The 26,748-nt window shown below is 33.4% G+C and overlaps 1 protein-coding gene across 1 annotated transcript in view; it reads left to right on the top strand.

Moving 5' to 3' along the window:
* The window catches only part of LOC148274723 (uncharacterized), a 98,644-nt gene that overhangs the window by 39,662 nt on the left and 32,234 nt on the right, over positions 1-26,748 (top strand). Inside the window, exon 2 of the mRNA XM_088236741.1 lies at positions 3,474-4,199. Within this exon, the coding sequence (XP_088092867.1) occupies positions 3,474-4,199 (726 nt within the window). The remainder of the gene's footprint in view (positions 1-3,473; positions 4,200-26,748) is intronic.

Here is a 26,748-nt window from a genome sequence, read left to right on the forward strand (position 1 = left end):
TACCATTTTAATAGTATTTAGCTGGGCGTAAATACTTAGCCGTTCGAACACATACTTAGGTTAAATATCTCAGTTTATTAACAATTATGTCAAGATGATTAGTCCATTTACGTTGACAGTCAATGATTACTCCCGAGTATTTTATGCATCTTTCAGACTTAATTTTTTCGCAGTTATTGCATATGTCAAGATTACAATATTTATTATGAAACATTTCATTAAAAAAACTTACATGAAATCTCAATAACGACGTACAAATGATATGTTTTCGCTTGAATTCCTTTGAAACTCGCAATCTATTCTAATTTCAAACATTCAAACATATCGTTTGTTTGTCGATTTCCTGATGCGAGTTGCGTTCGTGTAGGTTGCGTGTTAAATGGAGGCAAAAAGCGGAAAATTGATTTTAGAACCGGCAAAATGGCTGCCTACCGCTTCCGGAAGACATGTTGTTGAATTCATTTCCTGAGGTTGCTGAAAAACTTCATAAATTTATCATGAACATCATCGTTCCCTTATCCGCTCCAGCAGGTGCATAATCTTGGTGTGATAGTGCTCCAATCGCAGCAAGCCTTAATCATTTTTCCACGAACAATGAACATGTAGGCAAATTTATTAATGACAGCTTCAGTCGCCAGACCAGTACCTCGATTATGAACGCTATCGTCATCTGTATATATCGAGACGGTATACTTAACTTCTCTACTATCTGTCTCTTACCTCGGTATGTTCTACCTACTTGTCATATCGACATCATATTATGATCTAAACAAGCCAATGAACGACCGCAAAGTCCATTGACTCACAGTGTGAGAAATCAATAAAAACTGTCATATTTTTAATGAATAACTTGGTAATACTTTAAAAATATTAATACCATGAAAACTCTTTATTGCTCACTAGTTCGACCCTATCTAGAATACGCTTCTCCTATTTGGTCTCCATTCTACAGGACTCATATTGACCATATCGAGTCTGTCCAACACCGTTTTCTAAGAAAAGTGGCATAGTTGCTTGGATTACAAAGGGGTAATTATTCCTATTTTGAAATAGAGCAATCTCTTAATCTGTCTTCATTGGAGAGACGTAGAACTGAGATGGACCTTATATGCATTTTCAAAATACTTTATGCTTTAAGTGATGTCCCATCTCTGTTGCAATCAATTTCTTTTCATGTTCTCAACCGTGTCACCAGAAGTCATAATCTGCCATATATTAAATCTTCTAAGAGCAACTTTTGTTTTTATGCCCCAATGTCCAGAATGTGTAGATTAGTCAATTCATCACACGACTTGGAATTCTTTACGATAGATCTTCAGGCTTTTTGTAGATCTCTTCGTGACTAAATAGTGTGGGATTGAATTGAAGTTGGATTGGCATGGTTTATGAATAAATGGTTCGTTTTTATAAATAAATGTTACACAGTGTGTAAAGTGGCCACTTAAACCAGCCAATGACAGATGAATCTCACCTGCATAAATAAAAGTTTCAGCTCTTTAACTTCACAAACATCAACAGATGAAAGAATTGAAGAAATATAGATGTTCAAATATAGGCAGAATGGTGAATGTTACACAGTGCGTAAAGTGGCCACTTAAACCAGCCATTGACAGGTCATAAGCTCTGTAGATGCCTAGACTTCTATATTACCTTCTCTTAAATTATCTTCATCTCTGTTGTAGTATGTTAATTGTATAATGAAGTGTTCTTTAGCCATACTTGTTTACAAACCTCGGTACTGACAAGCTTTTACGTTGTGCTAGCCTTGTATTATGTGAATGTAAATACCTTTTTATGAATAAATAAATCGAATTGATTACATGTTTTATCTTCAAAATTAATAAAGTGATTTAATGTATTTATCTACTATCCAATTAAAGGGGGTTTTGATTAGGCGAACAATAAATTATACGCAAAGGTAATAATTCTGTAATCGTTAGTAATATTTATGTAATAGATAACCTATAGTTTGGGGCGCTATCAATTTCCATTTTGTAATCAAAAGATGGGTTGATGAATCAAATTACCATAAACTAATTACAGTTTGTTTGACCTGGAGCCAAATAGAAAGACAAACCATGAGTTTTCATATTTTTTAATTTGTTTTTTTAATCTGCAGGTGTGAATGGAGATATTCTGAATCCGGTAGACGAATCTGAGTATCTGGGAAGTATCTGGAAGCTCTTAGACGAATGTTTGGGAAAGCAATGTGTGACAGGGTTACGAATGATGAAATCAGGCGAGAGTGTAAATTTGAGTCAAGCATAATTGATAAGATTAAGAAAGGGTCTCTGAGATGGTTTGGTCGCGTGGAACGAATGGTAAAACAAGTATATAGGGCGAAAATGAACGGCAACATGAGACGAGGACGACCGAGGAAGACGTGGCATGATCAGATAAACCAAAATCTTAAGTCTGGTCATGTAAAAAGCAGACAGAACCGAAGGGAATGCATGACAAGATGAATGAATGTGGAAGAAGCTAGGAATGTATGCCAGAATAGACGTGTGTGACGGTCCATTTTCTCTGCCTACCCCTACGGGGAAATGGCGTGATGGTAGTAGTGGTAGTAGATGTAAGATTGACCAGTGTGTTCCTGAAGATGCGGTTTTATTTGTAGAAAAAAAGCATCACAATTGACATGAAATGTGTATAGGTGTTCCAACATCCGCACTATAGAACATACATAGATCTAGAAGTTCCAGAAAAGTTCATTCCAGAATGTTTATTTAATCTGCAGTGCCTTGCAGGGGTAAGAGCTCTAAAAATGAGTAATTTAATTTCTTTTTCTTAATGTTTTTCTGAATGTTTTTTCTTTCTAATATGAAAAAATATTGTATTTAAATTAAAAAACATCTTCTGATATTAAAGTATTACAAAAATATATTTAAATAAGAACATCAGCAGAAAAAAAACATAGGTGCCTCCTGTAAAGGATATTTGTAAAATGTTGTTTTCATTAACATATTACAACAGAGATGAAGAACATTTAAGAAAAGGTAATATAGAAGTCTAGGCATCTACAGGGCTTATGACCTGTCAATGGCTGGTTTGAGTGGCCACTTTACACACTGTAACATTCACCATTCTGCCTTTATTTGAACATCCATATTCCTTCAATTCTTTCATCTGTTGATGTTTGTGAAGTTAAAGAGCTGAAACCTTTATTTATGCAGGTGAGATTCATCTAATTGAATTAAATCACCTACATACTAGGCATATAAACATATATAGCATATTGTAATATGTTAATATAAACAGCTCCCCAGGGAGTTGAATCCAGTCCTTGTCTACAAAAATTTGGACAAACTCAAAATATTGTTGATGTTATTTTCAAGCTGTTTTAATTTCAGTATTTTTAAGTCATAAGAAGAAGGTTAGACACGAAATTTTAAAATGAATTATTAGTTTTTAACTTATTTTAGGATATATTTGTTTAAATACTACTCACACATTTAAATTACCACTCCCAGAAACTCCCGATGACAAAAGAGCAACGACTCCACAACACCAAGAAACTATTGAACACGACACACACACACGACCAAGAACGACCAAAAAAGCAACAGAAAATGACACGAAACAAAATGACGATAGTTTTAAAGTAAGAACAAATAAATTTAATAATGAAATACGAAATATAAAACTCAAAAACGTTGCAGTCAATGTGAGTAAAAATATTGAAACATTCGAAAAGAACTCTGAGCAGATGTCTTCAAGATCTGATGAGTTTAACAATGGTGATCCAGTTTACTTCCAAACTAGCTATAATCGTGATATAAGGTTCCCTGGTCTAATTCAACGGCCAAACAGAGCGATTTTACCTTTAAATATACCTGGATCAAGGACTCCGAAAACCCTGCAATATCTCTTGCCTTTTTTGACCAAAAATGACGCTGGTTCATCAAAGTTTTTGGCGCCGAATCCACCCTTTGAAGAGGCAGTTGAATTTACGACTGAAAGCCAGCTGACCACGAAGCAGGATCTTCAATGCAGCCAGGGAGGGACATGCGAGTTCTTCCTGTACTGCTGGATGAGCGGCGGGCTTCTGGACGGGGGGTGCGGTGGTCTTCTTAAGGGATGCTGTCACAGACTGGCCAAAGCGGGGGCTCTGGGCGTCCAGGATTCTAACTCTCTCGAATCCTCTGATGAAGACAAATTAAAACCACTAGAATTCGGCCCCGTCGTCAATGATAACAGTAAGTGGAACAAACTATGGAGAATGAACGTGTAATGATTGGTGGTTGATTCAAATTAATATCGGTACTAAGAGTGATGTCTTTAGTAGTATTGTTTTTGGATTATGTAAAATACTTAAATTGTATGGTAAATTATTTACGTTTGTCCTTAATATATAATGATTCTTTATTAAAAGCATGGAAGAATTATTTTAGTGTATATACAATTAATTTACTTTTTGTCAAAAAAATGCACGTAACTTAAGTATCTGTACTAAGAAGCTCTATTAAATTTATAGATAAAAAAACTGTGTACATTTTTACTTAATAAATTATTTACGAGGGTTAATTGGTGTGCTTCTTTGACCCATTTAGAAGTGATGGAGAAAAAATTTCAACGTAATTCCCCTGGACTTGTATGCACTCTTCCAGCGATTCACCAACATTTCTTTAGCCTCCAGGGGTGGTGTTCTGAATCTTTTCTACCCCCTAGAGAGTGACTTATTTGTTGATTTTTATTTGTTACATGCGTTTACACTTTCCTTCATATCTGGCCACACGAATAATTAAACGTGAAACAAATATGAACACGTGAAATCAAACACGATGATTTTTCATTTAAATTATTTATTGACAATTCTTGATGGAATTCCATTGTAATGATGTAATAACTAATTTTTACATATAAGTTATTCATTTAAAAAATACTTGGTACACTTCCACTTATTTATTTTGACCAATTAGAGCTTTCACCCTCTAATGGGCATCTTCAGACTGGTGAATATTATACAGTGTAAGGATAATTTATACAAAACTAAATATTATCTTAAGCGTTGGTACATTTAAAAATAAGTTTAAAAAGTTACTATATGCAATATTTCAATGGAACAGAGTGAGACAAATTATTGAAACATGTGTTGACGGTGTACTTTAAGAGAATATTCTATTATATGAAAAATATTTATTGTTTTATTACAATGTACAGGGTCTAACTAATAAGGCTAATAAGGATGAGTTTTTAAATTCTATCCGCTGATTTATTAAAATTCTATCGCTATTATTTTTTATCCTATTTATTTCTAAAATTTCCAATCTATCTAACTTTTGACCTTTATGTCCTACATGTAAATTTTTTATGTTTTTTGCTTTATCAAAAGTATGCTTAAATATATTTAAATGTGATGCATAGTTTGATAAGTCGTTATTTAATCTATGTGAAGCAAAATGTTTTTTCACTCTATATTTAATAGCTCTCCCGCTCTGTCCTATATATGAACCAGGACAAGTACATTTTAGTTCATATATTCCGCTATTTTCAAATTTGTCGACCTATTTATTAATGTTTGGCCTAAAGATTTTTTATTATAAAATGAAACTAAAAGATTTTTTTTTTGTAGAACTTGTTGTATTTTATTGCAAGTAATTAGTCAACATAAATAAGTGGAAGTGTACCAAGTATTTTTAAAATTAATAACTTATATGTAAATATAAGTTATTACATCATTATGATGATTTTTATTTAAAACATTTTTAGGACCTTAAGTGGTACTTAAAACACTTGTTTAGGTTAAATTGATCCAACCGTTTTAGTTTTTTTTTCCATTTTTTAACAGTTTGACACATCATTTGACGTGTGGCCATTACATAAAGCAAAATGTCGTCGTATTTAAATACCCCGAATTTTTTTACTCTCTAGGAAGCAGAGAAGATTTAGAATACCACCCGTGGGTCGCGATTACAATCGGAAGTAAAGGACGTCATACCTTCACCGCGACGGTATTGTTGAAAATAAATTCTCTCGACGATTTGATTATTTTTTTTATTTAGAACCTGCGCGCGCGTACGCCCAATTGGGCATTACACGTATTTATTGCGTGTTTCAGGCAGGTTTTGAGTCAGATTGTATTACACGAGGGTTATAATTCGAAAAGCAGGCTAGATACGAAATTGCTCGAAATTTATTGCAACTAAGTCGAGACATTTACAGGGCTCATGGCCTGTCGTCGGCTGGTTTTTATGGCCACTTTACACACTGTGTAACATTCACCATTCCGCCTATTTTTAAACACCCACATTTCCTTAAATCAGTGGACATTTGTGAAGTGAAAAATGTGAAACCCTTTTGAAGTGGATAGGATTCATCTAGATTAATTATTTTCCCACTTAGCAAGACCTGAAAATACTTTTACACTCGTTTTTATGGCAGTTAGTTTAATAAACAATATTTTGAGAATCTCTAAATGTTTGTAGACATGGCCGGATTTCGATTATGATTTTTTCAACAGTGAGAGTAAACATTTTTGCGAAGGGAATATGGAATTATGGTCATTTGCACGGCTTATGCCAGTCATTGGCTGGTTATAGTGACCATTTTATACACTGTGTAACATTCATCATTCTGCCTATGTTTGAACATATGATTTTCTTAAGTTCTCAAAAATTTAAATTACTGTTCAAACATAAAAAGAGTGTCGTTTACCTTTACTCCTTTCCAATGATTTAAAAATAAAAATAAAATATTAATTTATTGATTTTTTTTACTTATAATTACACAGGTTTAGTTTGAGAATAAAAATAGATTTAAATGATACGAAAAAAATCCTACATTTTTAAAGCCTGTGCTGGTATTCTGATTTAAGCGGTGTTACTTTGACGATTTGTTGAACTAAATTACGCATATATACTAAAAAATACATGCATACACACATATCCATACACAACATACATGTTTACATACACACACATACTTGTATATACATGAACAGATATAAAAAATACACAATAAAAATATTTTGGTATAAAAACAAAAACGTAACATATTTCACTAGCAATTCAGCAAAATTTATCAAGAACGTCAATTTCTATGACCCACCTTTTAGCATATTTTTTAAAGGTGTAAATTGGTTCAGCCTCTCATGTATCACACATAAACGAAGGATCCTATAGTCAATAAAAATAAGTTAGGTCCTAAAATTTCAATTCAATTGATGCTGTATGATTATTTGTGTATTTTAGTTGTAAAAATTACGCATTTGTGTATATAATTGTACTTTTTTGGATTTTAAACTATGTAGTTATGAACTTTATATTAGTAGAATAGATACTAAAATTATTAACATTACTTTTGTAACTTTATTATTAATAATGAAAATTATTTCAACAGAGAGGAAAAAAAATTAAGAGAAAGCATTATGGACGCCTGGGCATTTACAGAGTTAATTAATGTTCTACTTGTTGGTTTAAACGGCCAATTTACTTTCTGTGTAACATTCACCATTTTTCCCATGTTTGAACATCCACATTTCCTCAATGTTTTCCGTCTGTTGACTTGGGCTCTACTTTTTGATGGACAGGAAGGCTATTTTGGTACAAGTAAATGCAATTTTTGCTACCATACGTGTTTGCAATATTGTCATGAGGATGAATGACAATATCTAACAAACGCCTTTGATATAATTTGCCAAACCCACAGTGAAAGTAGTAGAGGTAAATTCAATACAAATCGCGATATGTGAAATTGAAAAATTTTAAAAGTGTAACTTATTTTTATGACAAAAAAAACATCGTTTCTTTGTATGAGAAAAGCCGACAGGAAGGCCCATAGTCTTTAAAACGGTTTCGCGTATGTGGAGGAATGTACTCTGCAGGGGCGAATCGTCAAAATAAGCGATTATGCACAGTTTACCATTATATTTTACTTTCTATAAAAATGTTTCATACTAACTAAGTTTAGGGGAAAATAAATAAAATAATTGTTATTTATTATAAATTACCTCTACCGATTATATCTTCCTACAAAAAATATCTATGAAGTGCGCCCAGAGCAGCGTCCAGTCCGTTCTCAGTGAACGATGAAACTAGGCGATTACCTCAGCTTATTACTCCATACAAAAAAGTTCACTATATTTTACATCGCTAACCCAGTCGCGTTTTTTCAGTACGAAAACAATCTTGCAGATTGCAAACATTTTTTATAGATTTACTATCTGGAAACAAGTATTTCCAACATTAGTTCTAAAGGACTCAGTGTATTAAAATAGTGTAAAATAAATCTACATATATCGTGTGGTTCCTAAAAATTGTATTTTGAGTTTATTTTTACAGAATCACAGAAAAAATAGCCATTTATAATTATATCACTTACAAATTATTTACTTACATGTACGTACAAACTAATTAACATTTTTTTAGATAACTTATTTTAAACAATCACCGCTCGCCACTAGTACTCTGTTGACTTGGACATTGTGTAATGTGGTCACTAAAACCAGCCAATGACAAGCCATTAGCCCTGTAAATTTATTTATTTATTTATACATACGCCCAATGGGCATTTTTATGGACACATTTATACATAGAAAATTAATATAAAGGAAAATAGAAAGACACAATGGTATTTAGTAGACTTGGTGGGAGTGGAAGCGGGAGAGAGGTGTTTATAATTAAATTTGATTCAGTGATCGTTTAAAAGAAGACAACTTGTTATCAAAGAAATAAAGACTAAAATGTTTGTTGGCAGACCTGAGAATTCTGGGCATAGGGGAATGAAAACCATAGTTAGTTTTATAATTATCAGTATGAAAGAGTTAGTTTTATCTGAGGTTTATAGTTGAGATATTTAATTTTATTGAGCTTAGTAGTTGAAAATTTTAAATAGGACATAAAGGTCGGATTTATTTCGACGGGCTTGAAGAGAAAATACATTTAAGATCAAAACCCAATATTGATTATATTTATAAAGATATTATAGTTATTAGACGCAATGTTTACTAGCTATACGTCACCGGGGAGGGAGGGTTAAATATGAAATACTGTATATTTGTATGAACATTTAAAGTATCTTCGCCGGTAACCTGTAATTGAACGTGTTTAGAAAAAAAACATTTTTGTATGTTATATTTGTCATACACAAAATTTTGATTAATAGATAAAATTAAAGATAAAAGTTAACTCCGGTTAACATTCAATGTTTAATGTTAACGGGTCAAGATCGCGAACACTCTGGTTTACCTCTTCGTTCTAATTATCAATGTACTCTCTTAATACCCATCAACAATTCCTTTTTCTTCTCTAACTCATATAGTGTCCATGCGGCTCGACTGTGGAATCATCTCCCATACACCATCAAAGATGTTACTACCTTATCTCTGTTTAAATCACGTCTGAAGAAACATCTCCTTTCTCTTCCTTAATCTCTCCTTTCCTTTTTCCTTTTTCCCATTGAGTAATAGTTTTGATTTAAGGTAATTTTTAAACAAATATGTTTATTTCTATTTTTATATATCTTTAGCTTTTTAATCTTTTTTTTCTATTAAATATGTTCTGTAACTTGAATTATAAAAATAAAACTTTTATTTTATTGATTGGTTTGAAGAAATTGCCATTTGGCAATAAACTCGCCAATGTACAAATAAAAGGAAAGAAATGTAATGTATGAAGTCTATGTAAAAACTAAAATATGTTATATGCAACTACTATGGGGAACAGGAAATCAAAATGACATAAACAGACTACAAAGACAGCAAAATAAAATATTAAAGTTAGCATATGACCTCCTCTTATCTAACAGCAACTAAAGAACTTTTTAAACAAACTAAACAATTAAATGTAACTGATCTCTTTAAACTAGAATCCTTAAAATTTATTCATAAATTAGTCACTGATGTAATTGTAGACGAAGAATTAAAACTTGAAAAAAACTGTAGTTAACATGAACACAATACGAGAATATCAGAAAAATATCACATGCAACCTTTTAACACGAGAAAAGGACAATCGAGACTAATAAACCATGGACTGAAATTATACAACAAACAACCAGACAATACTAAACAAAAGACTCAGACAACCTTCACAAAAGATGTTAATAATATTATTATTAACAGCAGAATGTGAATTTTAAAAGTAAAAATTTTTCGATAAATGCATGTAACCCGTAAGGGTTTATCAATGAAATTTAAATAAAAAAAAGTTAAATAAATAAATACTCTGTTGACTTGGACATTGTGTAAAGTGGCCACTTAAACCAGCCAATGACAAGCCATTAGCCCTGTAAATTTATTTATTTATTTATACATACGCCCAATGGGCATTTTTATGGACACATTTATACATAGAAAATTATTGTAACAAAATTAGAAAGACTCAATGGTTTATAGTAGACTTTGTGGGAGTGGAAGCGGGAGAGAGGTGTTTATAATTGAATTAGATTTAGTGATCGTTTGAAAGAAGACAACTTGTTTTCAAAGAAATCAAGACTGGTATGTTTGTTGGCAGACCTAAGAATTCTGGGCATAGGGGAATGAAAACCATAGTTAGTTCTATGGTTATCGGTATGAAAGAGTACGTTTTGTCTGAGGTTTCTAGTTGGGATATTTAATTTAATTGAGCTCAGTAGTTCAGGCGCATCAAAGGGTGAGTTGAGAATTTTAAATAGGACTATATGGTCGGATTTATTTCGACGGTCTTGAAGAGAAAATATATTCAAGGTAGTTTTTAACTCATTATACGTATAGGTATAGGTCTCTGGATAAGCCCAACCTCCAGCCTATCTTTCTTAAAAATCGATGTTGAACTGATTCAATATTCTTGATGTGAACATCATAATATGGAGACCAGATAACAGAGGAATATTCTAGGTGCGGGCGAACTAGGGAACAGAAATAAGTAAATGTCTAGATTTTTATATTCCTTTCTCAAAGAACAGGTATATTACTTATTTTTGCTCCAATTCTTAAATCTGTCAGTTCTTCCATACAGCTTTCCATTGGAATTGGGTTTCTGATGTTCTGCTATCATTGATACGTATAACAGCCTTATCATTCCTGTATAATACGACCAAATTAAATGCACATCGGTCTGAGAGATACCTTTCGTGTTTGGTCTGCCATTTTACTTTCCACTGAGCGCGTGGCGTGCCAAGCCGGAGTTTTTGCGATCCTCACGTGGTTCGTTTCCAAGAGTTTCTCCTCTGTCATATTACGATCATTCTGATCTTCTATGACGCCTATTGTCGTTCGCGACCCGTCACGAACCCGTCACGCGAGACGGAGATGCACGACAACGGCCGAAATAAAACGAACTGAAAAATCTGACAGATAGATTTGAGGCCCAAAACACAAACCAGCTGGCCGCCGAAGAGGCGAATTCGACCCAAAAAATTAATCAAAATTATTTTTAATGTACATTCGTTTTATTTTCACTCTATTTGAACTGAAAATCTCAAAAAATTAGCCTTGATAAACATGTTTGAAATCACTTTTATACACCGTTTATTGGTATGTATACTTACTTTGTTATATTTTCCCCGAAATTCAAATATAAATACCTAAATTCCCCATTACCTATTGAACACTTAGCCTCACCCTTAACCATTGGTTTTTCCCTCAATTATGATTAATTTACATGCTATAGTTCATAAGGTTATTTTTATTTTCTACTTAAGTACCTTGAATTATATAACTATATAAGGACATTCAGTCCAAATAATCTTCACATTCGTTTGAAAATGCCCTAATAAGGCGAAACAACTGTCACGAAGTTTTTATTTTTATATGTTTATATTTGTAAAAATAAAATAAAGTGTTCAGTAGACTCAAATCAGTGTTTGATTTCTAATTATAAGTTTAAATATGGAGTTCTACAAAATAAACACCAAATCAATCAATAAATTAAATATACTGTTATGACCAGCAGATAAGAAGATTTACGTCCATATTTTATGGTTCGAAAATATTTTAAAATTTAATTTATTATCTAAAAAACTCTAACATCATCTTAAGTTGAATTATTCGGTTATACCACGCACATTAAAAAATGCATAATGCATTTGCGAACATACTCAAAGTGCATAATAACAGTGAGTTAATTGATCATTATGGGAATTGAATAAACGCATCACGCAAAACAATATACATTACTTGAGATAAAAATATTTATTTATTTTATTATAAAGTATTTACGATTCAATTATTGGCAGAAGAAAAAATAAAAGATTTTGTATAAACATATATGTACCTTAAAGTCTGGTAAAACGAACGCAAAATGAGGAAATCATACGATTTTACCATTTTAAAACAAATGTTTTTTTTCAATCCCGCAATAATAAAAAAATAAAAACAAATTAATTAGATAAAAATAAATATTTTCAATTTTAATTGAAAAATATACTTAAAAGTTTTATGTAACTAAAATATAATTACTTTAAGATTGGCAGATTACGCCATTTTAAATTTAGACTAAACTTAGGTATCTGGGATCTCAATAAAGACTAAGTATTGAAATAAAAAAAATAAAAAATGTTTGAAGATATTAAATTGAACATGAAAGTGGCCGAAGCAAAATTATATTTTTTTGTTTTTGAAAAGAAATACAAGAAAATAAAAACGTTTTTGTGACATTTTCTGTTATTTCACATACTAGGCAACGCCTGAAAACAATGATTCAATTTTTAAACTTCTTCTTGGACCAGTTGGTTTCATTACAATATTTGAGTTTGTCCAAATGTTCATAGACAAAAGACTGGATTTAAAAAAAAATGTTTTCAGGCGTTGCCTAGTATGTGAAATAATTCAGTCAGATTAATATCTTCACAACAATAAAGGTTTCAGCTCTTTAACTTCACTAAAATCAACAAATGGAGGAATTTAAGAAATATGGATGTTCTAACATAGGCAAAACAGTGAATGTTACACCGTGTGTAAAGTGGCCACTGAACCAGCCAATGACAGGTCATAAGCCCTGTAAATGCCTAGACTTCCATATCCCTTATTTAAGGTATTCTCCATCCCTGTTGTAATTTGTTTATTTTATTATTGTATTTATTATTAGTTTTTTGTTAAGCTTGACGAAATTTCTAATGGCACTAAGGCCGCCATTTAACCATGCATACATTTTATTTTATTTATCACATTGTATATTACGATCAATAAAGATTTATTATTATTATTATTTTAAGAATAACTAGTTGATACTTGTATGAAAAATCCTTTTACGATATATTCGAGAGGAAGTATTGCGTAAAACACTTGTTCGTTACCTAACTAACGAGATAACTGCTGGTTGATTAATCATTAATTGCAAGAACGAATAAGGAGTGTCCAAAACCTGGGCCTCAATTATGAACGCTATCTTCATCTGCATATATCGAGACGGTATACTCAACTTCCGTACAATCTGTATCTTCCTCGGTATGTTCTACCTATTTGTCATCTCGACATCATATGATCGAAACAAACCAATGAATGACCGCAAAAATTAGTCCGCGTTACTTACTTCATAAACATTTAAAATAGTACTCATTTCTATTTTAAATAGGCTTCTGTGATAGAAAGTACCCACTTCAAAGCAATTATAAACTCCAATTAATCTAACTGATTTTTATATGACTCTTAACCATTGCCAAAACGATATGCTTAACGATCGTCTGCATTTATCTACTGAGGTAGAACTGAGCGATTACAATGCCGTTTCTCGATACGTTCTCTTCGAAAGATAGTAAAACAGATAGAAACAATATAACAACTAAATTTATTTTTTACAGTGGTAACCTTTTAACGCCTAGATACTCTTATATGTTAATAGAGCAAAACCTAGCGACATTATTTTTTGCATCTAGGCGTTCGTTTTATTAAGCTGACAGTTATGTCGGAATTTAATTCGACTTCAAAATTTATTTATTTCTGTCTCATATTTTGAATAGGCCTTTAAGAAAAAAGTGCCAACCTCAAAACGTTTAAAAATATAAATAAATCGTAACTTAATTAAAAATTGCTCGGTGGAACAAAATTTGTGTAACTTTTAATGCGTAGATAAACGTATCGAGGGGTTCTAGACACGTCGATACAAACCGATGTAGTTACATCAAAACCTGATGGTGGGGGGATCGGTAGTATATATTTGTAGTCGGTCGGGAGAATTTGATCTTCAACTATGAAGTCATACTGAAGCTATGTCATTTTGGAGCGTAGAAAAAAATAATTAAATGGCTAATATGTAACAAGGCTTGTATTGATTTTATTATTTAATGCTAACAGTCATCTATTTCAATTTTTGTAGTTCTTAATAATTTTTATATTACTTTTTAAATTTATAAAATTTCTTTAACGTTTTTCTTTGTAAAGGAAAATAAAAAAACCTGCTGACAAGCCGGTTTCGCGGTTTATTGAGTTTCATTATTTTTCCTTTTATATTTTCTGTTCATGTTTACCGTCTTAAATAAAAATCAATACAAAAAAAAAGATATGTGTACAGTGACGTACGCTTCCCCTTGTTTCATATCGATTTACCTAACCAAAACTTGAAGGTGGGGGTCAGTAGTATATCTTTATAATCGCTAGAGGGAATTTATCTTTAACTAAACCGTCAAGGTGGAGGTACGACGTCTTTATCTTCCCATTCCCAGTTCATGGTTTACCTCTTCGTTCTAATTCTTAAGGCACTCTTAATACCCATCCACAATTCCTCTTTCTTCTCTAACTCATATAGTGTCCATGCCGCTTGACTGTGGAATCATCTCCTATCCACCATCAAAGAGTTTGCTACAGTATCTCTGTTTAAATCACGTCTGAAGGAACATCTCCTTTTTTAAAATATTTATTAAGGAAAAACAACAGTTGTTTTAATAATAATAATAATGTTTGGATAATTTATATAGCGCTATTTTTGTGAATATCACCTCAAGGGCGCTGTACAATAAATAAATATCCCAACACGTCTTGCAGCTACAGAGCGCATGGACGGTTGGGATTCTCGTCTCCAATTATGATATATTACAATTATGATGTATATGAGCTAGATAACAGAACGTCTTGCAGCTACAGAGCGCATGGACAATCTAGCCCCTATGTAAATTTTCATTTTGAATTTATTTTTTTTGACAATGAAGTTTAGAGTTTAAGTGATATTTTAAAAAACGAAATAAAAAGCAAATTTATAAAATTAGAATTTAGATAACAACAAGTCTTGCAGCTACTGAGCGCATGGACGGTTGAAATTCTAGACCCCATTTACTAAATTTAGATATCAAAATTTTGAATTGGTCAACTATATTATGAAAATCCCTCTCCTTCACTCCTCCACCTCTTTCCTCACCTGTTATATAAGAATACTAAATATAAAAAATAGTACATCCATCCAGTTATAGTTTTTCACAAATATAATGAGAGAACATGTTACACAGTAAAGAGAAAAATAATATATTATATAAGACATGAGAAAAAAAAGAGCTCGTAAGAAGGTTAAGGGATGAGGAAATAGAGTGGAGGAGTGGAGGAGAGGGATTTTCATAATAAAGTTGACAAATTCAAAATTTTTATATTATAATAAAATAAACATATTTAAAGGAACATAAACTTGTTACACACTGACAAATGTTTCATTTTACAGTGTTTCAAAAAGATTTTTTTGATGTCACAAAATTTTGTATTTAAAATATCTAAATGGGGACAAAGTAAATTAAATTTGGAGCAGCCACGATAAATAAACGGGTTTTGAACATATTTTTTTTTTGGGCAATGAATTATAAAAAAATGAACTTGTGTTGACTTTACGGGACAATTGATTGAAATACGCTCCGAGAGATATGGACTATCGATAAAATTGTTCAAAATTTTGAAGAGGAAAGACAGATCAGAAATGCTTTTACGTTTAGTAAGGGAAGTTAAACTATGAGAGTTAAACTTTCTCTTCCTTAATCTCTCCTCCTCTTTTTTCCTTTTTCCTAATGAGCAATGGTATTGTTTTAAGGTAATTTATACACAAATACATTTATTTCTATTTTTAAATATCTTAAGCTTTTTTTGTCTTTATTTTCTATTAAATTTGTTTTTAACTTAAATTATAAAAATATTTTTTAATTTTATTGGTTGGTTGGAAGAAATCGCCATTTGGCAATTAGCCCGCCAATGTACAATTAATATTATATACAAAAAGTTAAATAAATAAAGAGGTATTTTCTATAAATCTGTTTGATTATCCGGAGAAAAGTGAAATTATTCATAATATCAGTCGACCAACTAGGAAATAATCATATATTAGAAGTTTTAACCCTTTGAAAACCTCTGTCTTGTTCAAGTTTATGAATGAAAATGATTAATATTTCTTTATATATATATATCATTTCTCTGTACGTGTGATGTCGCTGAACTCCTAAACGGCTCAACCGATTTACGTGCGGTTTTCAAGGAAATATAGATCTTTGCGCTGTGCGTGTTCGTAGATATTAAAATCTTCAATCTAATATGTAAAAAATAAGTAAAGAGCATAAATGTTTTATTCATCGATCTATCACGGTTACATTTGAGGAGAATGCAATTACGGAAAAATGGAAAGATGTTGTTTTTTGTCTAAAAAGTTTGTTTTAGAATGTTTACAAACAGCATTTATTTTTTGTGGACCTCTATCAGATTCTTTCCTTAAATTCCTTATAATTTCTACCCATTTATTCCTTTTTACTGGATTTTTGGTAATACTAAAATAATATTAAATTCAATACATTTAAAAAAATCGTATTCCTACATAAGTACACCCCTCTGTTGGTGAGAAGACCGAAGTTTGACGTTTGCTATAAGAATGCCATATTGAAAAAAAAAAAATTATATTTTGGAATTCAACCATAAATAAGTACCTACTTAAATTCAATATTTGAATATCAACAATTTTTGGAATTCAATCAAAAACAAGTACCTAGGTACCTATTTACAATGAAAAGTCTTTTCCAAAGCTAATGGCAGGCAAGCCAACTCTCGGGCAGGACAACGTCTGTCGGGTCCGCTCGTATAGATATAAAATACGAGTGATAATAAAATCTAAAAAAATGGAATAACCAGCGACCGATTTCATCGCTTTCGCGACATCTTTAAAACTGGTATCTTAATAAAAATATAACCAATTCAATTAATATTGACAAATTACAACAGGGATGGAAAATATTTTAGAGAAGAGTATATGGAATTCTAGGCATTTACAGGGCTTATAACCTGTCGTTGGCTGATATAAGTGGCCACTTTACACACTGAGTAACATTTATCATTTTGCCAATGTTTGAGCACTGTTGATTTTATTGAAATTAAAGAGCTTTACAACTCCAGTCTTTTGTTTTAATTTTGGATTCTCAATCCTTGCTATTTTCGTTTAATTACATATTTACTACAGTATTTGAATTTGTCCAAAAGTTTGCAGACAAAAGACTGGATTTTACCCTCTAGGGAGTCATTAAGATTAACAAATTACAACAGGGTTGGATTATACGTCAAATAACGTCATATGGAAGTCTAGAGATTTACAGGGCTTATGACCTGTCATTAGCTGGTTTATGTAGCCACTTTACACCTTTTGTAACATTTACCATTTTGCCTATGTTTGATCCCTTTTGTAATTTGTTAATCTTAATGACTCCCGAGGAGGTGAAATCCAGTCTTTTGTCTGCAAAGATTTGGACAAACTCAAATATTGTAATAAAACCAGCTGGAACAAGAAAAAGTTTAAAAAATTGAAAATTATTTTCAGGCGTTGCCTAGTATGTGAAATAATTCAGTCAGATGAATCTCTTCAGAAGGTTTCAGCTCTTTAACTTCACTAAAACCAACAAATAAAAGAATTGAAGAAATATGGATGTTCAAACATAGGCAAAATGGTGAATGTTACACAGTGAGTAAAGTGGCTACTTAAACCAGCCATCGACAGGTCAAAAGCCCTGTAAATGCCTAGACTTCCATATTTCCTTCTTTAAGGTATTCTATCTCTGTTTTAATTTGTTGATTACACATTTGCTTTAGTCTTAAGCGGATATTATATGGATGAGAAAAGATTTGAAGCAAAGAATATTGAGTCGTCTAATACACAAATTGGGTGAAATTGTTGTCAAATCGGAAGCGTTAGACGATTATTTGAAGAATTTGAGATCTTAAATGTTCGTGAAAGCAAATTATTCTACCAAATCCCAAAAGGAACACTCCCACACTACCAGAAGTCAAACTAGAGGATGGGTCATGGGGTCTATCGCAAACTCTGAATTCGGGCAAAGAAATTTCAGGTTTCTGGGCCCCAAAATATTCAATATGCTACCCGAGACCCGGATTCAATTAAATACATTTGTAAAAAAAATGGTTACTGGGTTTAGGTAGAGAAAAAATTGAAAATTTATTGAAAAACATTCTTAAATTATAAATGGAATCAATTAATATTGTATAACTGTATAATAAATTAACTAGTAGGCAGAAATGTAATTGTTTATTTTGCATTAAAATGTCTGCCTTAAAACAGGTTGTACCTAGTTAGGCAGACTAGACTTGATCCAGAGAAATTCAATACCTAAGTGTGTTGGCTACAACAATTAAGAGACTAGAAGGAATGTGTATTTGACTACACATTTTTATCGATTGTTGCACGGCGTGATCGATAATTCTGAGATTATGATGAGCATTGTTTTGTATGTTCCTGATAATTATCTAAGACAGCGTCAGACTAGATTGTTTCATATTCCGATATACAGGAGCACCCTGCCGTTGGAAGGGCTACCACTATGCTGAACAAAATCGCTCTGGATGTTGATCTGTTTCATGTATCCGAAGGGGTTTTCCGGAGCAGGATTCTCCTGCTACTTTGACATGAATCTCTTCCATGTATTTTTTTCTTTTTGATAATATGTACGGGTTGAATAAACAGGTGTTTTTTAAAACCTGTCACATCCGAAACCACGATGATCAGTATGAGCAAGAAGATATATTGGCACATTAAAATACATTTTTAGAACTAATAATATGTACAAAAATAAATGGTACATGGTTGCTTACTTCTGCAAGGGAGAATTGAGGAGAGGGGAGGAGGGAGTCTGATACACCGTCAACCACATGGCCACGTCCCCCTCGCTTCTCCCCTGCAGAAGTAAGAAACCATTTGTTTTTTTTAGTTTTTTTTTTTTTTAATTTCTGCGTTCTAAATATTTTTTGAATATGCTAATATGTCTTCTTGTCCATACTGATCATCGTGGTTTCGGATGTGACAGGGTTTAAAGAACACCCTGTATGTTTGTAATGTATACGTTATATTTAAAATAAATCATTTGAATTGAATGTAGTAGATAAAGTTCTTGGTATTTTTGTCAATAAACCTTGATTATTATTATTATTACTAATTTAAAATTGTAAAAAAAATAAATAAAAAATATGGTATTTCCTGACGCGAACGGGTCAAAAATCAAGTTTACACATTTGCCATTTAAATTTCCTTTTTAGCAATTAATGAGTCGATTACGTTCGCCAACCCAGAGGCAGGCATTTGGATCTCAGTTCGATTTCAGCCGCCTTCCTTACGTGACCGGTACCAATTAGGAGCCGCGGAGTACTTTTGTACGCGACAGAAGTTCCAAGTAACAGAGTTATTCCGACCGCGAGTCTTAATCAATGTGTACTTGGTGTAAATATTAATGATTTGTGAGTGATTCGATGATCGAAAGTGATTTGAGTACCGTTTAGTGTCATAAAGCAGCGTCTATTTGTAAAACAATTTTGAAAATCATGGTTATTATTGTTATGGATAACTTATATGGCACAATTTTCGTAATATAATACCTCAAGGGCGCTTATTTTGTTTATTATCTTCTTCTTGCGGTACCTCATCAGATCTCTCTGATCACCATTTATTTATTTTACTTTACAGAAACAAACAGTCGACAATGATATAATAACATAAAAAAGATACGGTTTAAAGACAGACCAGCGAAGTTTCTAAATGAAAATAATACATATTTTTTGTGTATTTGTATGAGAGTAAGTGTAGAGGTGTGTTTGTGTGTATTTGTGTGGAAGTAAGTGTTCAAGTGTGTGTAAGTGTGAGCATCATTAAATAGCAAGTGGGATCGTATCGCAGCCAGAAAGTATGAGTCTTAATTTATTTTTAAATAAATTAAGGGACATGTTTTCTTCTTTGCAGTCTCAATCCTAGGAATTGGTTTGCAGCAAAGTCCCGCATCTCGTCCTCCATTGGTCTCTATTTTCTGCAGCCCTCTTCAGCTCGACATATGAGGCGCAGTTAAAATCTTTGCACACTTGCTCCAAATATTCCCGCCGGGGCGCCCTCTATAATTTGTCCCCTCAGCCATTCCCTCTATGATGCCATGCAGGAGACCCTTATGGCGCATAATGTGGCCGATCCATCGGGCTCGCCTCTCTGAAATAGTTTTGATAAGGTGCCTACCTTCTTTGATTCTGTTAAGAACCTCGTCATTAGTGATGTGGTCTCTCCAGCAAATTCCTAATATGAGGGACATGTAAAATATATCAATAGATGAAAAAAAAGCATTATAGTTAGAGCAAGAACGATAGAGGAAAGAGTATTGTGCGTAGTTAGTGCTACAGACTGGCAGATGGAATAAATACTTATTTCTTGTCACGCGGAAGGGGACATTTAGATTAATTTAATTAATTAATAGCGAAAGAATCTGTATCCTGCGCTACTCTTATATTCCAAAGCCAGGACAACTGCTTATTGGAGTACTCGCCATAGTGATTCCTAGGAAAAAATAACCAGAGTGGTTTCCCGTTGCCTTCTCTGGTGGATTTTTCTGTCGGGGTTACCTTCCCTTAGCTAGTTGGTTCTGATTTTGAGGCGCCAGAAACTCGCCTTTTATCCTCTCGTTATCTGCTGCGATCACACCGTTATGAGTGTGATCCCATTGCCCGGGGTTCGCGACGTGGACGCTAACGAGTAGGACTAGTCAGTAGTGTTGCCGGTGGAATGCATCTGGGCGTTCGCAGCATTTTATAGAATCACACCCTCCAGCAAGATGTGACTCACTGCGACCCTACTGACAGTTTGAACCCCATGTATTATATAGATTACAATAATCTTTATCTGAAAGAAATTATTGGTCTCGTATTTTAGTGATCTGGGCGTTTGCCTACCACATAAGAGGTCTCTGGCTCGATTCCTGACAGAGCTGAGATAAAATATTCATTTAAAAATATGTTTTTAAACAAGAATATTGTATAATCCCTGGACTGGTACCTGTGGCCTTAGACTGATCATCTAACCTCCATGTAACAAAAATGATCAAGATACACTGCGATTGGCGTATCAATGCAGTACCCTATGCACTATGAGGTGTAGAAATATAATGATGATGATGAAATAAGAAAGTTCACCTTCTACACTTTTTTCAAATTGTTTTAATACTAAGGGGAAATGAGGTTACTGAGTGCATAATAAATGTGAACAACGAATGTGTTGAAGAGTAGATTTTTTTTTATATCGATTGCATGATCTCATGAGATGGAGCAGTAGAAAAAGATATTGAAAGGAATGTTCATCCAGGGACAGGCCTCCATGTATGCAAGAGCCAGGATCCTTTGTTCAAGGTGAATACAACAGGAACATCTTGTGCCGTCAACTCCTTCTCAATACTAGACCTCCATGTTACTGGAGGTCTGCCTCTACCTCTAGGTTTAGCTAGGATGTTGAACGCTCTTCTTATCTTCATCTCTACGCATGATGTGACCATACCATCTCATTCCGCTTTCTCTTAGCTTATCAGCTATCGGTGCCACTTTGAACGACCCTTTGATATACTTATTGCGGATCCTCTCCATGCGTGTTACACCACCTGCCCAGTGCATTTCAGTTGTATTCAGCTGTTTTTCCTGCTTTTTGGATATTGTTCAGCTTTTTGCACCGTACAATAATGCGGATCTTCCCATTGTTTTGTAAACTTTGCCTTTATATTAAAAGGCATCGTTTTATCGCAGAGTACGGCAGAAAGCGATCTCTAATTTAATCACGCTGTATTGGTACGGTCATGAACATCTTCATCACGAGCACAAGTCTTAACAAATGCCCAAAATTTAAAAAAATGTAAAACGTGAAGTAATTGCCAAAAGTATGTCAATCAAAGCTAGACTGGCAGTGCACAATGGAGCTTTAGTCACAAAAGTTATGTGTGTAAGTGAAACATTGATCTGGCTGAGGAAGGATGAAAGCGGGGTGAATGTGGCCAAAATGCAATCTCTAAGACGAATGTGCAGAGTTACGAATAATAAAATCAGGCGAGAGTGCAAATATGAGGCAGGTGTAATTGATGAGATTAAGATAGGATAACTTAAATAGTTTTGTCATACAGAATGAATGGATGAGGAAAGAATGGCAGAAAATACATAAATGGTAAGAATGAATGGTAACGTCAGACGAGGACGACTAAGAAAGAGGTGGTATGGTCAGATAAATCAAAATCGCAAGTCTGTTCATGTCAAAAGCAGACACAACCGAAGAACATGAAAGATAAGATGTATGAATGTAGAAGGAATGTATGTGTAGACGATATTACCTTTTCGATCTCCGCCTCTGTTGAAAAATTTATCGGTATTGACAAATTACAACAGAGAAAAAGATCATTTTAGAGATGGAAATATGAAAGTCTAGGCATTTATAGGGCCTATGACCTGTCATTGGCTGATTTAAGTGGCCACTTTACATTATCATTCCATGTTCGCAACCGAGTTGGAGCATATGGTATCCGCAAAGAGCTTCCATGCATCTCTGTCAGTTGCCAATGTCGGGTTCTCGTTCCAAAGTTCTGACATAAACTGCCGGCGAACTGTCAGCAGTGTACGTCCAGGACGTCAAGAACCTGATGCCTTGTAAAGTAGGCAAGCGTGGTCAAGGATCTCAGGAGGCATCCGCAGTATATGGCCTAGCCAACCTTATCGCCTCCGCTTGATGACAGTTGTCACAGGAGTCTTTTATTACCTCATTCCTCTCAAAGTCAAACCACCGCACACCCAAGACTCTTCCTCGACACCCATTCTCAAAATTCAGAATTTCGGTATTTGGGCGCTAATGAGGTGCTACGATTTGCATCCGTAGAGGAGAATAGGTGTTATGCAGGCGTTATATACGCGGCATTTGATTTTCACTGAGTAAATATCCGATCTACAGACAGCCTTCATACTGTTGAATGTGTTTGTTATTTTAAGCGGACAAATGCAACCTCTCATGGCTTTTGCTAGAGCATATAGGACATGCTCGACGGATGCACTTCCGGTTCTAACGGGCTTGTTTCGTTTGGATCTGGAAGTTCAGCGACGATCTGCAAATTTCCACCTGAAAGAAGGCGTACCTCTGTTATTGGTGACCTCCGTCTACTCCAACTGAAGGAATGTCTCAATCGAATAAAAAAAAGGCGTTAAATGCTCTTCTTGATGCTTTGCAATCGCGATGGGAATCTTCCCCTTCAGATTTTCGGTATTTGGGCGCTAATGAGGTCCAACAATTCGCATCCGTAGAGGAGAATAGGTGTTATGCAGGCGTTATATACGCGGGATTTGGTTTTCACTGAGTAAATATCCGATCTTCAGACAGCCTTCATACTGTTGAATATGGAGCCTGCTACTCTTAACCGCACTCCCAGTTATTTTTGAAAGCTGCCATTTTCTGTAACATATTCTCCCAGGTATTTGAAACTCTCGACCCTTTGATGATTTGATTTGATTTGACAGAGTCAGGGGTTTTGAGCATCAAGGCACGAAGTATTACACAGTACATGGGTTTTAGCTATATCGATTTGTAAACCCAGGCATGTTTTACACACTGTGTAATATGTATTCGTTTTGCCTATGTTTAAATATCTGTATTTCTTCAATCATTAGTCAATGATTATATCGTGTTGGTTAGATTTTATCTGCCTGCCCGTCGGAAATAGCTAATTAGAATGCGCAGGAGTATCAAGGATCATCCTTGATCGTGGCGATCGAAGATCTGATTAATTTATCACAGAAACGAACTTGAAATCGTCTTTTTATCTCAAATTCACGAATTTTTTCACGATGTCACGTCCTGTTACAAGGTGTACTCAGAAATAAAGGACATTTGCATTTTTATATTGTTCCGAACAGGTGACAGAATGACGTATTAGTCTCTTAATTTAAATTGCTTAAATACATTAGGTGTGTCTGATTTAGGATGTTCATTTGAAATGAGAATGTTGGTGAAGTAAGGCGAATGGATGGCATTAAAATAAAAGATTCCCTTCAATAGAATGTAGAATTTTGTTTACTAATTTTGAGGCTTAATTGCTGTAACAAAAATTGCAGTATAATTAACGAGAGATGAAGACAATACTGAATTAATTTTAGCATTATTCAATGAACGCGAATTGAATTTACGTTTACGATAAATAGCGTTAGCGGTGTCGTGTCTATCGACCGGTACTAACGTTGAACGGAGAGTCTGATTTACGTTTCCGTCTCGCCGCAGTTGGTGCCGTGTTAGGTTGGTTTGTTAGTGGGCCTGGCACTTGGCGTTGCCAGTGCCCATATTGGGTACGTTCGAGTAGGGATGCTCAAGTTCAATGAGAAACTACGAGAAATTGGATATGAAAAATGTTTTCTAACACGCGGTAACAATTGGAGCATTTTGTACGACGAAGTTCCCCAAAATACATAAAAAAATTAATAAAAATGAACTCTTTGAAAGTCACAGATTCATGAAAACACGTGTTTACAATAACCAATCAGTTATGGTGTTATTACGCCAACCGGAAACAATTTTCCGTTTTCTACCCATGTTTTTCGACCTTTATCGAGTACAAATAATTTGATTTAGAATAGGGAATATCACGTTTTTTTTTCAATTTATGGAAATAAGGGTGTATAAAATACTGTCGGGTAAAATAAATCATTTCTGCTACTTATTGTTTGCCATAGCATAAACAATATTTTAAAATTTGTAATTTTGAATTTCCGCAAAAACGGTCATTGCATTGGCCATGCCCCTAATACGTCACGATTCATGTTAATTTTCAACTTTGTCCCCAACCATTAAAATTTTTATGGAACGTCGTTACGAATCTTAACGTCACAACTATCAATGCCAAACATGTCGCGTTTTTCGAGAGACATATTTTTTTATATTTGATTTTGAAAATACAATGAATTATTTTAAATCCATTTCATATATATTTTATTGGTTTCGTAGTACGTGATATTTCCCTTTTATTAAGGCCAAACATTTTGCGTTTTTGTCAACGTATTTTTCAACAATTTTATTTTAAAAGTTATGTATGAAAACATTTCTTCGCAATATCCATATTAATTTTTAAAATACAATTAATTTTTCTAAATCCATTTCACATAATATTATAATCGATATTCGTGGCTTGTGATATGGCGCTATTATATATATATATATATATATAGTTGGATAATTTATGTAGAGCTAATTTTTGTGAAAATCACCTCAAGGGCGCTGTACAATTAATAAATATCCCAGTACGTCTTGCAGCTACAGAGCGCATGGACGGTTGGGATTCTAGTTCCTCGTTTTCAATTAAGATCAATAAAAAATTATAATAGATAGGAGCTAGATTACAGGACGTCTTGCAGCTACAGAGCGCATAGACAGTTAGAAATTTAGCCCCCATTTACACATTTTAAAAATTGACAAATAAATTTAGTGTATTAATGATACTAAAAAAAATAAAAATAATATGAATAATAAAAAGGAATAAGATTACAACGCGTCTTGCAGCTACTAAGCGCATAGACGATTGGAATTCTAGACCCCATTTATAAAATTTAGGTATTTTTAAGTTGGTATATGAAAGCCAGATAACCAATCATTGTGCAGCTACAAAGCGCATGGACGAGTGGAATTCTAGCAAAGTTAGAATGATATCAATAAATTTATAAAAAATAGAGCATAGTAGTAAGTTTGTCAAGTGTTCATGCCAAGAACTAAGCAATAAAAACTAAATAAATAAAGCACTGTATCAACTCCATGGTTAACAAAGGGAGATAGATGTCCGAAGAGAATCTTTTGTAGACAGTAGGTAGATATCGTCACCATGTGGTCCACTAGGCTGCTGGAGAATTTCTGGAAACGCACGTGTGTAGACTGGGGGATTATGCTATTGGATGACATGTTCTATTCTTAAGTCAGATTGTTTTTATAATTTATTTTTAAGATGACCAGTCTTGAAATTTTAGTTGATCGGATCTTTTTATTAATTTTAATTAATTAATTTAATTCAATTACAGCAACATTTCAATTTTTTAAAAGTGTTTTGGGCTTGCTTTAAAACCAGCTAATAATGTGTAAAACGAATATATCTGTGTTACTAGTGATAATTTTAGAAATGTGTTCTGTGGTTAAGTGTAACAAACTCGTAGATAGATATAAGTATTCGCTAAGGAAAGAACATGGCGTGGAAACTTCTGGAAGTCGATTGACTTCTACAAAAGAAGGTAGCGAAATATTATTTATTATAAATTGTAAATTATAAATGTACCACATTGTGAAAAAAAGGAACATGACGATAAAAAGAATGAAATATGAGAGTGTGTAAACCATTTATGATAGGTTGAAACAGTTTTTAGATCACCTAGTATATCTCAGCCCAAAATAGATCTATTTTAAAGAAATAAATCAAATTACTTTGACAATGTTCGAGTATGTCCAAATCCTTGCAGACTGGCTGGATTTCCTCCCTGGGGAGTTATTCATATTCAAATTTATTTCAACAGAGAGGGAAAACATTTTTGAGAAGGGAATATTCTAGAAAGAATAATGGTTTTGTAATGCA

This window comes from Micrasema longulum, unplaced genomic scaffold (assembly GCF_059751315.1).
Source record: "Micrasema longulum isolate JH-2025_06_02 unplaced genomic scaffold, ASM5975131v1 h1tg001600l, whole genome shotgun sequence".
NCBI classification, from domain to species: domain Eukaryota; kingdom Metazoa; phylum Arthropoda; class Insecta; order Trichoptera; family Brachycentridae; genus Micrasema; species Micrasema longulum.